Source organism: Molossus molossus, unplaced genomic scaffold, assembly GCF_014108415.1.
Source record: "Molossus molossus isolate mMolMol1 unplaced genomic scaffold, mMolMol1.p scaffold_m16_p_1, whole genome shotgun sequence".
NCBI classification, from domain to species: Eukaryota; Metazoa; Chordata; class Mammalia; order Chiroptera; family Molossidae; genus Molossus; species Molossus molossus.
In genome coordinates this window covers 4,231,137-4,246,475 of record NW_023425344.1, presented here as the reverse complement: position 1 = coordinate 4,246,475, position 15,339 = coordinate 4,231,137, and the positions used below count along the sequence as shown (strand labels likewise).

At 51.8% G+C, this 15,339-nt stretch overlaps 1 protein-coding gene across 2 annotated transcripts in view; it reads right to left on the bottom strand.

Moving 5' to 3' along the window:
* Window positions 1–15,339, bottom strand: part of CRMP1 (collapsin response mediator protein 1) — a 58,277-nt gene that overhangs the window by 30,503 nt on the left and 12,435 nt on the right. For both annotated transcript variants that reach the window (XM_036260301.1, XM_036260310.1), the window contains exons 2-4: window positions 7,920–8,008; window positions 6,129–6,313; window positions 4,221–4,385 (exon numbers count right to left, since the gene is read on the bottom strand). In XM_036260301.1, coding sequence (XP_036116194.1) covers window positions 4,221–4,385; window positions 6,129–6,313; window positions 7,920–8,008 — 439 coding nt within the window. The remainder of the gene's footprint in view (window positions 1–4,220; window positions 4,386–6,128; window positions 6,314–7,919; window positions 8,009–15,339) is intronic.

The window sequence follows — 15,339 nt, the reverse complement described above, 5'->3', positions numbered from 1 at the left end:
CTGCAACCCTGTCCCCATGAAACAGACCCCAAGTGCCCCTGCCCCAGCCCTGGCACCCAGCATTCTGCTCTCTCTCTGAATCTGACTCCCCCAGACTCCTAGGGAGCAACCACACAGCCTCTGCCCCTTTACGAGTGGCTTGTTTCAACGCAGCGTGTCCTGAAGGTTCATCCATGGCGTGGTGAGTGACAGAAAATCCTTTTTTAAGGCCGAATAACATTCCATCGTGTGGACAGACCGTATTTTGTACGTCCATTCACCCACAGACGGGCATGGGCTGCTTCCTTCTTCTGGCTAGGGAACTAACTGCGGGATCACGCCCTCCCATGGCCCCGATGCTACGGAGGAGGAGGAGCCGACGAGACAGCCTCAGAGAGGTCAGTGAGGTGAATGCCCAATGTCACAAGGCCAAGAAGTGCGAGGGTGGTACTTGATCCCAGGTGCCCAGACTGCTGGGGGCTTTCCACACCCTGCTGCTTCCTGTAGAGCATGTGACAGTCCCCTCATTGTGCACTTGTGAGAAGAGACAGAGAGAGACAGAGAGTGAGAGAGACAGTGAGAGAGACAGAGAGAGACAGAGACAGTGAGAGAGAGACACTGAGAGAGACAGAGAGAGACAGTGAGAGAGAGACACTGAGAGAGACAGAGAGAGACAGTGAGAGAGAGACACTGAGAGAGACAGAGAGAGACACAGTGAGAGAGAGACACTGAGAGAGACAGAGAGAGAGAGACACAGTGAGAGAGAGACACTGAGAGAGACAGAGAGAGAGAGAGACAGAGAGAGAGAGACAGAGAGAGACAGAGAGAGAGAGACAGTGAGAGAGAGACAGAGAGTGAGAGAGACAGAGAGACAGACAGACAGACAGACAGAGATGGTAAATCTGCCCGTTCTAGAAAGGAAAACGTCAGAGTTGGTGCCAGGGACTCTGCCACCTGGTGCTCCTGGATCGAGCTTGTCACCGTCACTGCCACGCAGCACGGCAGGGAACCCCCGAGGTCCACATCCAGCCCCTTGTTCTTATTAAGTCAAGAGCTTTCTCCTGTTCACTGGGAGGAAGCACCTGACAGCTTCTCTTTGGGAAATCCAGATTGCCAGCAGCACCACCCCTGCATTCCAGGGCCACTGGGAAGTACAATAAGGGACTCGAACACACGCTTGCGATACTGCCACAGCCAAGTTGATCACCAATCAGTGTCCCCCGCCACTGAGGGGCCGGCAGGGTGTAGAGAGGGATGGCTGCCGTCTGGGGCAGGCTGTACGGAGGGATGGCTGACGTCTGGGGCAGGGTGCAGGGAGGGATGGCTGACGTCTGGGGCAGGGTGCAGGGAGGGATGGCTGACGTCTGGGGCAGGGTGCAGGGAGGGATGGCTGCCGTCTGGGGCAGGGTGCAGGGAGGGATGGCTGCCGTCTGGGGCAGGGTGCAGGGAGGGATGGCTGCTGTCTGGGGCAGGGTGCAGGGAGGGATGGCTGCTGTCTGGGGCAGGGTGCAGGGAGGGATGGCTGCCGTCTGGGGCAGGGTGCAGGGAGGGATGGCTGCTGTCTGGGGCAGGGTGCAGGGAGGGATGGCTGCTGTCTGGGGCAGGGTGTATGAACAGATGGCTGACGTCTGGGGCAGGGTGTACGGAGGGATGGCTGACGTCTGGGGCAGGGTGTATGGAGGGATGGCTGACGTCTGGGGCAGGGTGTACGGAGGGATGGCTGACGTCTGGGGCAGGGTGCAGGGAGGGATGGCTGCCGTCTGGAGCAGGGTGTACGGAGGGATGGCTGACGTCTGGGGCAGGGTGCAGGGAGGGATGGCTGCTGTCTGGGGCAGGGTGTATGAACAGATGGCTGACGTCTGGGGCAGGGTGTATGGAGGGATGGCTGACGTCTGGGGCAGGGTGTACGGAGGGATGGCTGACGTCTGGGGCAGGGTGCAGGGAGGGATGGCTGACGTCTGGGGCAGGGTGTACGGAGGGATGGCTGACGTCTGGGGCAGGGTGCAGGGAGGGATGGCTGCCGTCTGGGGCAGGGTGTATGGAGGGATGGCTGACGTCTGGGGCAGGGTGCAGGGAGGGATGGCTGACGTCTGGGGCAGGGTGTACGGAGGGATGGCTGACGTCTGGGGCAGGGTGTACGGAGGGATGGCTGACGTCTGGGGCAGGGTGCAGGGAGGGATGGCTGCCGTCTGGGGCAGGGTGTACGGAGGGATGGCTGACGTCTGGGGCAGGGTGTACGGGGGGATGGCTGACGTCTGGGGCAGGGTGTACGGGGGGATGGCTGACGTCTGGGGCAGGGTGCACGGGGGGATGGCTGACGTCTGGGGCAGGGTGCAGGGAGGGATGGCTGCCGTCTGGGGCAGGGTGCAGGGAGGGATGGCTGACGTCTGGGGCAGGCTGTACGGAGGGATGGCTGACGTCTGGGACAGGGTGCAGGGAGGGATGGCTGACGTCTGGGGCAGGGTGCCATGGGGTGCCATCATGCTGCTCAGAAGAGCATGCTATTTGAAAGTTATGAATTTTTTATGTCTACAATTTTCCATTTAATATTTCGGACCCAAGTTGACTGCACATAACTGAAGCCAGGGGAAGAGAAACTGCAGCTGAAGAGGTTCCTGCACTAAACCGTAATGTCCTGGGATGCTGAGCCGGTTCACAGTGCGTGCGGTTCGCAGCAACTGTGCCGAGGGCCCACGCCTCTTGACGTGGGGGGCTGGCACACTTAGAAACCCCGACTCACCAAGGCAAGAATACAATCGCACATTCATACAGGGAAAAATACACACAACATATTTAACGTAACCAGCAATTAGAGAACAGCATGTATAACGGAGATGGGCTCCCCCCACAGAATCATCAAGGACTCCCCAGAAGCAATAGCGCCCAGTGGTGGGAACACACAGGGAGAGAGACGGGGGCCTGGGTGTGCCCGGGTGGGGGCGCCTTTTAGCCAAGTAATTTGACACTGAGTGTTCTGATCCTGAAAATTGTTAAAACCTTGACCTCACAACCTCCCTTCTGGAAATAATTAGAGAGGCAAACTAATGTTCATATAGGAAGATGTTCTCCACAACACGACTTAAGAGTAAAGCACACAGAAAACCTAAGTGCCCCATAAAAACAAAATAGCAAAGCAAATTTACCATTACACTGCATGCTACAAGCCGTTAGAAAGTTATTAATGAAGAGCAATGATTCCTCATAAAGTGTGAAGTAATGAGAAGGATTCCACGTAACTGCTATTATATAACTGTGTAAGGAGAAACCTGTCTAAACAGACAGGGAATGGAAGGTGATAAACCTTAGCACGAACGATAAGACGAGGACAAGAGGAAAGAAATGTTTTCCTTCTCTCAATTTTCTGATTTTTTTTTTGTATTGTGGTAATGGTGCTTTTATAATGAGAAAACATGGCGTATCTATTTTAAACCTGAAAACACCCCCTAGTTCTCCTTGAAGCATCTCATTCATTTGGGGCTGCCTCCTCAGACATCCTCCACAACTGCCCCTTTCCAGAAGGACCACGGGTGCCCGGTTCGTCCTGTTCTCTTGCTCTCTGCTTCCAAGCGTCTTCGGTTCAATTCGACGCAATGCACAGCGTAAAGAATCTACTCTCTGCAGAGACACCAGGTGTGAGACCGTACAGAGGGGAGCGGAGTGGGATACAGAGATGTGTAGACACAATCTCCTCCCTCACAGAGCTCAGGGTTTCGTGGAAGAGCCAGACAACCAGTGTCCTGTAATCCAAGGACAGTGGCCAAGGCGCCCCAAGAGAACCCAAGTCGCCAGCTCTGGATATGCAAGAGATGAAGTAGTTCTGAATGGGGAACCTGGGGAGAGTGATAGTTGAGCTGGGTAGCAGAATAGAAGAAAGGGCCTTCTGGTGGGAACAGCATGAGCAAAGGCCCAGCAGTGTAACCGGTTCTAAGAGATGGCATCCAGGACCTCAAACACCCAGATGCGTTTATGACAGAGAAAGAAAACTAAGGTTAGATCAGTGAGGGCCTTGTGTGCCCAGATAATTAAATCGGGCTTTCTTCTGTGAACAGGGGGTACCGCCAAGGCCTGAGGGAGAACAGATTCCTTAAAGAGGGTCCTGCTTTTCCACGGTTTATGTCGCAGTATGCAGCTCACAGTTGGGCTCAAGGCATGCAGATAAAGGGATTTGAACTGCATGCAATCAGATCCACCAAAGAAACAGGGATTCCAGAACTATGCCCCCATCTGGGGCTTTAGCTGACCTTTGTCCTGCACCAGCACCTCCAGCTCTTCCCGAATGCCATCATACCAGCTTGTGATGTCCACATGGAGGGAGTAGTCGCAGCAGGATTTGGTATCGGCTGCTTCATGCCATTTCTCGAAGGAGGTCAGCAGGCTGGACCCAGGTTCCGGGACCACATGGTCAACTGGGGCAGAAAAATGTGTCACATTCCAAGATGCTTAGGACCCAAGTTGTTCTAATGGTAGTATCTTCACGATCATCCTCACCATCACCATCATCAACATCATCACCACCACCATCATCACCACCATCACCATCACCACCACCATCCCCATCATCATCATCACCATCATCAACACTACCATCATCATCATCACCATCACTATCATCATCATCATCACCATCATCACCACCATCACCATCATAACCACCACCATCATCACCATCACCATCATCACCATCACCACCATCATCACCACCATCAGCATCATCACCATCATCATCATCACCATCATCACCACCATCATCATCACCATCATCACCACCATCATCATCACCATCACCATCAACACCACCATCATCATCACCATCACTATCATCATTATCATCACCATCATCATCACCATCATCACCACCATCACCATCAACACCACCATCATCACCACCACCACCACCACCATCATCACCACCATCATCACCATCACCATCATCACCACCATCATCACCACTACTTCCATTATTGAGATCAACATCCTCATCCTCATGATCCTTTTCATCATCACTCCTACCATCATCATTGTCACCATATCATAATCATCAAGAGTGACATTGCCACTACCCTCTTTAGTCTTCATTACCATCATCATCACCACCAATTACTATCACTGTCATCTTCAGCAGCAGCATCACAACTAATCACAACTATTTTTTGAATGCTTGTTATGTACTAGATACTGCCACAGAGGCTTTACATAAATTATCTCATTAAATCCTCACAACCATCCTCTGATGTGAATATTAATATCCCCAATTTTCATATAAAGAAACTGAGGCTCAAAGAGGGTAAGGAACTTGTCCAAGGTCACAAAACTAATGAGCAGAGGCAGGGGGAGATTCCCAGAGTCCTGTTAGCTGCAGTATCTCTTTCCCATTACCCCACACTGCATCTGTTGGGGGGACTATTTGTTATGCAGCATTATGGCAGCAATACTGACTAATACAACCACTTCCCAGCTATATAACCTTGAGAAGGTTACTTCACCTCTCTGAGCTTCTACTCCCATGTGTCTTAATAGTACCTATGTCACTGGTTCCAAAATTTTAGCCATCTGCACACCATGATTAGGAATTTTTTGCTTTATCTTCCTATAACCCATATTATACATTTCTTAATGCTTTTTTTAAATATGTTTTTACTGATTTTTTTAGAGAGAGATAGAAACATTGATGTGAGAGAGAAACATTGATCGACTGCCTCCAGCATGCCCCCTACTGGGGATCGATCCCACAACCTGGCCATGTGCCCTGACTGAGAATCGCACTGAGACCTCTCAGTCCATGGGACGATACTCAATCCACTGAGCCACACAGGTTGGACTTAATGCTTTTCTTAAATCAATTCACAGTTTCTAAAAATCTAAAGTTTGATTTCAGTCTCAACCTAAGCAGTCACATCCACGAGGTGCGAGTTGCTTTATTTCAATATGCATTAAAACACTTTAACACGTCAGTGTCTGTGTTGCCTCTAAAGCCATGCTGCGCGCCACCAGTGGCACACATGTGGCCTTGACGATAGGGCTGCGTGACAAGTGCAGTGAATGGCACCCTGAGAAAGGAATGTCTGGTGCACGCTGAGCACTGGTGTGTTGCTGATGCGGGTGATGAAGAGAAGTCACAGTCTAGGTCCCTGAGGTCAGCTGCCACTCACTGATCATCGTGGTTCCGCCCGCCAGCGCCGCCCTGGTCCCTTGGAAGAAGTCATCGGCGGCAGTCATGCCCTGGAAGGGCTTCTGCAGGTACGTGTTGACATCAATGCCTCCGGGAATAACCATCCGCCCATTGGCCTCAATGGTCTTCACTCCACCAGGAACGATTAAGTTTTCTCCTATTTGTCTGGAGACAAACAACAGAGACGGCTTCGGTTCTTAAAAGAAAAGGGAAATGGGAGTCACCTGTGCAGCGTCAGACCCATGAGGTAACGTTCTGAGCTGGGACCTACACAGGGCACTGGGTGGACAGAGGTAACTCGGGCAGGTCCCTGCCCTGAGGGGCTCGTGGCTTCATGAGGAGGAAAGGCCTGTAGGCAGATGGTTACAATCCAGTGCAGCAGAGGGGTGGGGAGCGCGAGATGGGCCGCTTCAGCCTGGTTATCTGGGAAGGCTTCCAGGGGGAGGTGGCAGTATTGGTGAGTCCAACAGAGGCGAGACGAGCACCTCCATTGAGAGGTAAAGGGACTCTGAACACCCTTCGCTGCAGAGTACTTTATACACTTTTAGCGACTGGCTCAGGGGTGCAGAGGACAGTGTTTGCAGGGAGACAGAGTGAAAATCCCCTTCGCCCCGCAAGCTTTCAGACAGTACTATGGGCTGAATTGTGACCCTCCCCCAATTCATATGGAGCCCTAACACCAGGACCTCAGAATGTGACTCTCTTTGGAAATGGGGCCTTTAAAGAGGTAAGTAAGTTAAAATGAGGCAGCTAGGGTGGGCCCCGATCCGGTGGGACCAGTGTCCTTATGAGAAGAGGAAGAGACGCTGGCAACGCTGGTGCACAGGGAGAAGGGCAGGCGAGGACACAGCAGCAAGGGGCTGTCACACCAGGAGCGAGGGCTCCAGAGAAAACAACCCTGCCCACAGCCGGGACTGCCAGCCCCCAGAACCGTGAGGAACAACGTCTGTGGCTTAAGCCGCCCAGTCTGGGGTATTCTGTTATGGCGGCCGGAGCAGACTAACCCCTGGATGTCACCGGAGAGCTGGAGAGGGAGCCAACAGGGAGAAAGTGAAGAAAGACTTCAGTCCCTATGCATGTCCTTCTTTTAAGTGCCCAGGCTCTGTCCATATGCCCAACATCCCCCTCTCCTGGCTCCTCAACCCCGTTCCGGCGATTCTGTGCAGGTAGAAGAAAGCTGTGGATTCAGTCGGACGTGCTAGGCTGGCATTCACGTGCTGCCCGTGCCTGGTTCTTACCGTGGGGCAGACACGTAAGCGCCCTGCCCACCACTCCCACGAGATGGAACAGAGACCAGCAGGTGTACGTCAGAGCCTCCGCGTGAGCACCTGGCCTGCACGACAGCTATGGTGGAGCACTGGGCATGCGGGGGACACTCAGTAAACACTAGAACCTTCTCCACCCAAATCACTCCATCCCTGATATCCACAGGAACACGGCACAGCCATGCAGGTCGGAGCCCCAGTCTTCCAGTCCCTCTCTGGCCAGACAGCCTAGACAGACTGCCTTCCAAATAGGTCCATTTGTGCCCTGCCAGTGCGGCTCAGTGGTTGAGCAAAGACCCCTGCACCAAGAAGTTGCCGGTTCAATTCCCGGGCAGGGCACATGCCCAGGTTGTGGGCCCAGTCCCCAGTGGGGGGCGTGCAGGAGGCGGCCAGTCGATGTTCTCTCTCATCAATGTTCCTATTGCTCTCCCTCTCCCTTCCTCTCTCTCTGAAATCAATAAAGAAAAATGAATAAATAAATAAAAAGGTCTACTTGCTCAACCCACTTTATAAGTCCGTCTTCCAGGTAGACATCGGCGTAGAAGGACTGGTCATCATTGATGATTCGTCCACCTTTGATGAGGAGCCGGTCACTCTGAAAAGCCAAGAAAGTATTAAGTGTCATTGGGGAAAAGCCAGAAATTGTTTTCAGTTTTTAACTTTTAACATAAAACTACTCACATATTTTCCAAAGTAACAAATGACATAAAAAAGCAAGACCTGACTTAATCGGGAATCTCTCGATCTTGGGAAAGTTCACTCTCATGTGCTTTGGGCCTCTGCTCTGTCACTTACCTGACAGCCCCCGCCTTGGCTGCCCGTCTGGAATGCCATCCACCACTGCCCTGCCAGCGGACCCCACCCCCCACCCACGTGTGTGTGCACAGTGCTTATTACAGTACGTCTGACATACTTTTTTTTTTTAAACACGTTTGTTTAAAATGTGACTTGCCCCACAGACGTCAGAGCTGTGGTGTGTTACCCCCTGGCTGAGTCCAGCACAGCTAATAGAGGACCATCCACATGCACACTGATGTGGACAATGGCACTACCTGCAGCTGTGCTTATGAGACAGTCAGCTCCATGGGGACAGAGATTTCATGCATTTTATTCACAGCTGCATCTCCTATACCTTGGACACAGCCTGGCTGGTTAGCTGGCTGGCTGGCTGGATAACTGGGTAAGTGGATGAATGAGTAAATAAATGGATGAGTGATGGATAGATGTTGGGTGGAGGATGGATGGATGGATGGATGGATGGATGGATGGATGACTGGGTGAGTGGATGAATGAGTAAATGGATGGATGAGTGATGGATGGATGTTGGGTGGATGATGGATGGATGGATGGATGGATGGATGGATGGATGGATGGATGGATAAATGGATAACTAGATGAGTGGATAAGTGGATGGATGGATGTGTTGATGAGTAGGTGGATGGATGGATGGATGGATGGATGGATGATTGGGTCAGTGGATGAATGAGTAAATGGATGAATGAGTGATGGATGGATGTTGGGTGGATGATGGATGGATGGATGGATGGATGGATGGATGGATGGATAACTGGGTGAATGGATGAATGAGTAAATGGATGGATGAGTGATGGATGGATGTTGGGTGGATGATGGATGGATGGATGGATGGATGACTGGGTGAATGGATGAATGAGTAAATGGATGGATGAGTGATGGATGGATGTTGGGTGGATGATGGATGGATGGATGGATGGATGGATGGATGGATGGATAAATGGATAACTAGATGAGTGGATAAGTGGATGGATGGATGTGTTGATGAGTAGGTGGATGGATGGATGGATGGATGGATGGATGGATGGATGGATAAATGGATAACTAGATGAGTGGATAAGTGAATGGATGGATGTGTTGATAAGTAGGTAGATGGATGGATGCCTTGAAGAATGAATGGGTGAAGATGGAGAGGAAAGACATCAGAGCCATTATCCAAGGAAGAGATGTATGGCCCAGCACGTCCTGTTCCCCAGCAGGAGGTCCCTGGAGGAAGGGGCTTCAAGCTCAATCACTCCCAGGACCAACACCTGCCTCTTATCCTGAAGGTAGAGGCCAGCCAAGACCTGTGAGTGCCCAGGGAGGTGCCCCCTGGAGGACCCTCAGGATCAAAGGGAAGAGGAGGTATGAGCTGTGCAAACCCAGCAGAGACGAGCCGAGTGCAGGTTCCCGCCCCAGAAACCAGGGAACTAACAGTGAGTCGTCAGCAGCGGTTCCGTGGCTTCTGGGACACAGTCCCCCGCAGGCAGCTGTCGACCTTGTCAGGCTCAGCCTGAAAATGTGCTGTGACCAGGAGATCAGCCCCACCTGTCTGCGGAGCCTGTGTTCAAATCCACCCATTCCAACGACAGCAGAGACCAGGCACAGCTACTGCAAATGGGTCTGAGCCCCTGGTGTTCTCAGGGGCCAGTATTTTTCTTAAACAAATCAGCCCATAATAAGGCAAGAGCTATAGGACTCTCTTATTATCTGTCTTAAAATTAGTGCTTTTACCTTTTGATTGGCGTTTTTCAAAGCCATGTTCCTTGGAACCCTAGGTCACAAGGGTTTTTAGTACATGCTGTTCCAAAAACGGAATCCCAGGTGTAGCAATTTTAGAAAATTATGGGTTAAACACAAGCAAAGACTGTCTCTGTGACAGAAACTCCCAGATCCCTTACTCTGCTTATGTGTAATGTGAATATTCATGAGGGGAACTGACTTTACATCTTTTCCAAACAGATCTTCCCGTTCTGAGGAAAGTCTGACAAGGACACTTTCCTTGTCTCAGGAGCTGTGCTGAGAGGGGTGCTCCTGCTCGCACAGAGTGGTCCTTAGGGCGCATCAGGTCCACCTTCCCTGTGAACTCCTCACCACTTTCCATAGCAGGAACTACACTCAGTAAATATCTGATTAAGGGAAGAGTATGCAGCTGACAGAAACAGTGGGGGCGGGGGGCTTTGCAACCTGTGTGGGAAGGGCTGGCAGAGTTGGGGAGAAGCGCAGAGGAGGTCTCCATGCCAGCCCTCCCAAGGGAATGACGTGTGTCCTGAGCTTAAAGAACGAGTAGGAATTAGCCCCATAAGAAAGGAGAAAAGAGAATGCAAGGAGAGAAGGCACAGAGGTGGGAAGGCACCTGGCGGGCTTGGGGATCTGTAAGTGGTTTCCTCTGGCTGGAGAGTGACCCCAGAGGGGGACCTGGAGAGGTAGGCACCTGGCAGCCCATGGGGACTCTAAGGGACTCTAATGCCATGGTAGAGGGAGTCCAGGCTGGTGGCGATGTGACAGAAGGGTTTTCATCAGGGAGGAACTCAGACATACAGAATTTCTGAACTAAGACATCATGTCAACACTGGGCAGAAATGAAAGAAGGAAAACTCATCATCTTTACACTTTCTTCAAAGCTGGGCTTTTTCGCCCTGGTCAGTTTGGCTCAGCGGTTAGAGCGTCGGCCTGTGGTCCCGAGAGACCCGGGCTCGGTTCCTGCTAAGGGCATGTACCTCGGTTGCAGTTTGTCCCCAGCCCTGGTTGGTCGTGTGGGTGGCAACCACTCGATGTGTCCCTTTCACATTGATGTTTCTCTCTCTCTTGCTCTCCCTCCCACTCTATCTGAACAAAAAAATGAAAAAATGTCCTCGGGTGAGGATAAAAAAAAAAAAAAGCTGGGATTTTTCAGTAAGAGTGAGTGTCCATCAAGTTCGTAAAAGGTATCAAGGGCCTTAACATTGTTCATGACTTGACCTAGAAATCTAGTGGTGGGAATGTGTCCTTGGGAAAATATCCCAAGCAAAGGCAGGGAACTGTACCCTAAAATGTGATCCCGAATTAATTACAATCATATCACCACACCACTAATGGGGCACACTCAGATACTAAACTACTCCCCAGGGATATTTAAGAACACACAAAAGCATGAAACAATAAAATGGTAGGTGAAAAAGCAAAATGCCAAATCTTTTATATATGGTGGTCATTCCAGGGTGAGTATATCTTTCTGGCAGTAATTGACTCCTTCCAGTAGAATTCGGGGGGCCTCCCCCATTTCCCCACTGCCGCTTGCATGCCCCTCTCCCGTAACACTCATCACACTTCATGGTTGTTGCTCCCGGGCCCACCCCCCTCGGGGCTGGGCACCCTTCGTGACCCAGAGAGCCCTGTGCAGTTCACTGCTGTGTCCCAGGGACCCACCAGCGGGCTGGCACTGCCTTTAGCAAATGTTTGCTGGGTGAGAGGAGAGGAAGGGATGACAGACAGGAGGCAGAGGAAAAGGGAGGAAAAAGGAAGAGAATATTTGAAAAAGGAGAGTGAGAAGGAGAGTGATACAAAAAAATTGTAGAGACAAAAAAGTGGAAGAAAGGGAGGAAGGAAGAAGGAAGGAGAAAAACAGAAAGAGAGAAAAGTAGACTGGCAAATCAGAAACTTCTCTTTTCTGCTTTTAAAATTCCCTGAGAGCTAAGCCCACGGCCCGGGGATAGAGGCTGCACAATGCACGTGAAGCTGAGAGGCCTCCTCTGCAGCATCCGCCTGACCCTGGGGGCTGGGCAGGGCCCATGTCTGCTGCCAACTGTCCTGTGAGTCAGAAGCCCAGGGAAGGGAAGGGCTTCTTCTCCAAACCTGCAATGACCTCCCTTCCAGCCCCACCTGGGAGGAGACAGCTGGGGCTGGCAGGAGGCCTTTGTTCTCTCTGTGAACATAAGGTAGTATATTGGGTACTGCTCGCAAAAACCAGCCTTGAAACTTCAGGCATTCCCCCATACAACAGCAAAAGAAACAGCAGTCTGGAGGGGAGCCAGGAGGGCAGGTTGGCACACAGTGCATTTCTTGAATCACTGTTTATCCCCGAGTACAGCATGAAACCTCCCTGAGTTCTGTTCTCCCCACTGTCTGGTGGGAATAACACTTCTCATCTCCACCAGAGTCAGAAGAATAAAATGTACAGAAAGGTCTGGAGAGCTTCAGGAGAAAAGAGAGATGCTTTTCTCATCAAACCAACACTTACCCCAAAATCACTAGCTTAGCAACCTTGGCGATGCGGAAAACAGAACCCAAGCTGTTATTACAGAGACGACAGGAAAAGAGAGAGGCTATGTCGTCAAGGGAGGGGGCGTTTCAGCTGGGTTCTGAGATATGAGAAGTTCATGAAGCTGAAAAGGGAGGAGAAGGGGGAACATTTCAGCCAAATAAACGGTGGATGCCCAGACAGTGTTCTGCAAGTTCTGGGTTCCATGTAGGTAGAAGGCAGGTGTGCTGTCCGTGGTCCTGAAACACCATTGTGCTCCTTCCTGAGCAGCGGGGTTTCTCTAAATTCTAAGATGCTCAAGTTTCTTCTCCGGCCTTCCTCAGCCAGCCTTAGTGCTCCACTGCTTTTCATTCTCAGCTCAAGGGCATATCTGTCATCTTTACACTCCCACAGAACCAAAGCAACCAAGGCTTATAGTTCACAAGCTTGTAGTTGGTTTCAAGTTCTTCTGACTCTTAGTACCACCTCTTCAATACTTTAATTCTCCCACCCCAGGAAGTTGGGGGTAGGGCATGCATCCCCCATGTCCCCTATCCTACAATGCTTCACTAATGCAGAGATTGGAATCTGGGGTTAATAAATGGGTAAGTGTCAAAGAGGGACCTCAGAGGGTTCATCTTCACAGAGAAAGCATCTCCAGCCGGGAGCTGCGGGGGCACAGTTTCCGGTGAGGCTGCCTGATTCATCAGTGGGAATGGGGTCAGAATAACGAAATGATCAGTCATTTCTAGAGAGATGAAGAATCCCTTTCTCTCCCAATGGCAAGCACAGAAATGAGTCTCGGAAAAACCAGGGAAGCCCCGTTTTTTGTAGAAATGTGTATGTTCACGAATCCAATCCTGATGGAACGGCTTTCTCTTAAGACAAAGGAAATGTCAAGGTGAGTTTTGAAAGTTATTAATCCTTCAAATCCTACAAGCCACTGATGGCGAGCTCATGTCTGCAACTCAAAATGCAACAGGCCAGGTAGGCAGAGCCCACTCGTGCACCTGCAACTCACAGCGTGGCACCATAGCCTAGACGACCCTCAAATCCACGGGGACCGCCTGCTAAAAACTCCCGTCCGGGTTCTCTGTCAAGATTTCCATTTAGCAGATCTAGACGGTGGGCCAGGAATTTACGTCATCAACAAACACCCCAGATAATGTCGGCATGGACCCTCGGTGGTAGGTTGCGTTCGTTCTACCACAACTCCTCCCGCCCTCCACCCACATGACTTGCTTTGACCATCAGAACGAGAGTGCGTGTGACTGCCCCCTCTGAGCACAAGCTTCAACAGGAGGGGGTTTCAGCCCAGGCTCCTGAGAGCCCCCCTCCGCCATGAAAACCACAGGACCCAAGAAACAGCATCTGCTTCCGTCTGAGTCCCAGGATGAGAAGAAAGGAGGAGCATACCTGACCCAGACAGATGACAAATCTAGCTGAGCCCCACCAAACCTCTGCCACCCACACACCTGTAGTCATGAAGCAAATATTTGGTGCTGAGAGCCAGAGTAAAAGGGTGGTTTGCAGTGGGGCGTCACTGCCATCAGAGAGACCTGGCACAGCATCGGGGTCCTGTGCACAAAGCCACGGCCAGCAATCCCTGTCTAGGTCAGACGCTTCATCATTCCATGACTCGGTCACACCCTGTGATAGCTGCCTCCCCCACCACCCCGTTCCCCTTGCAACACACCCAGCCTCTTCCAGCAGACTCATTACTCAGAAAATCAGCCCGCTGCCTTTGACTTTGCCTCGGGGATGCCTGTCAGCCCGATGCCCTTCGCCACACTTCCCAGGAAGGCAGCCCTGGACGTGACCACAGGCCTGACAATGGATCTAGTTCACACACATCTGTGCTCCGCTCTCCCGGGCAGGGGCATGGTGGCGTTTTCCTCCGTGAATCAGAAACAGAGGCAGTCCCCATGGACTGCAGACCCTTCCTGCGAGCGCAGGTCCGTTTCCATGACAACTGCAGCTAGACCGGCAAGATCTCAGGCCCTGTGGTACCTGGTGGGCATCCAGGAACCCTGCCAGAGGGATGGAGCACCGGCTCTAAAACAGCACACGCTCTGGTGCCCCAGGAGCGGGCAGGGCCTCCGGCTACTCCAGGAGGGTGCCATCTGCGTCTCCTCCACGTCTGCACCCACTTCCGTGTGTCCTCGACTCTGCTTCTCACCGGACACAAAGCCATCTGAACAGAAACCCACCACCTTTAAGAAAACCCCATTCCTGAGTGCCTACTAAGCAGCAGCTCTGCATCCCGTGGGTTTCCAGTTCTCATTCTTCAGTCCTTTAAGAGGTGGGTCCAGTCGGGCCGGTGCGGCTCAGCGGTTGAGCATCGACCCTGCACCAAGAGGTCGCCAGTTCGATTCCCGGTCAAGACACACGCCCAGGTTGTGGGCCCGATCCCCAGTGGGAGGCATGCAGGAGGTGGCCAGTCCATGTTCTCTCTCATTGATGTTTCTATCTCTCTGTCCCTCTCTCTCTAAAGTCAATAAAGGAAAAAAAAATTTTTTTTAAAAGAGGTGGGTCTAATTGCTACAAATGACGAAACTCTGAGAAGTGAAGTCATGTGCTCAAGGTCGCGCAACCAGGAGATGGAGGAGACACATCTGAACCTAGTGCCACTTGGTACCTACAGAGTGACAGCCCAGGGCCCCCTGGCGGATACCCCAGTGTTCTCCTCACTGTACCTGGTTACGTGTCTGAGCCTCAGTTCCTTCCTCTGCAAAATGGGGATAAGGGAGAACAGACCGTACGTATCCACTCAGCTACTTACCAAGCACATTCCCAGGGGTCTGTGCCTCACCTTCCCTCCTGTTAGAACTGTTGCAATTGTAGCCAAAAGGGAGGAAGGCCGGTTAAAGGATTCCGAAAGTCAGAGAGGGCTCTCCAGGGGTGAGATAGTAAAT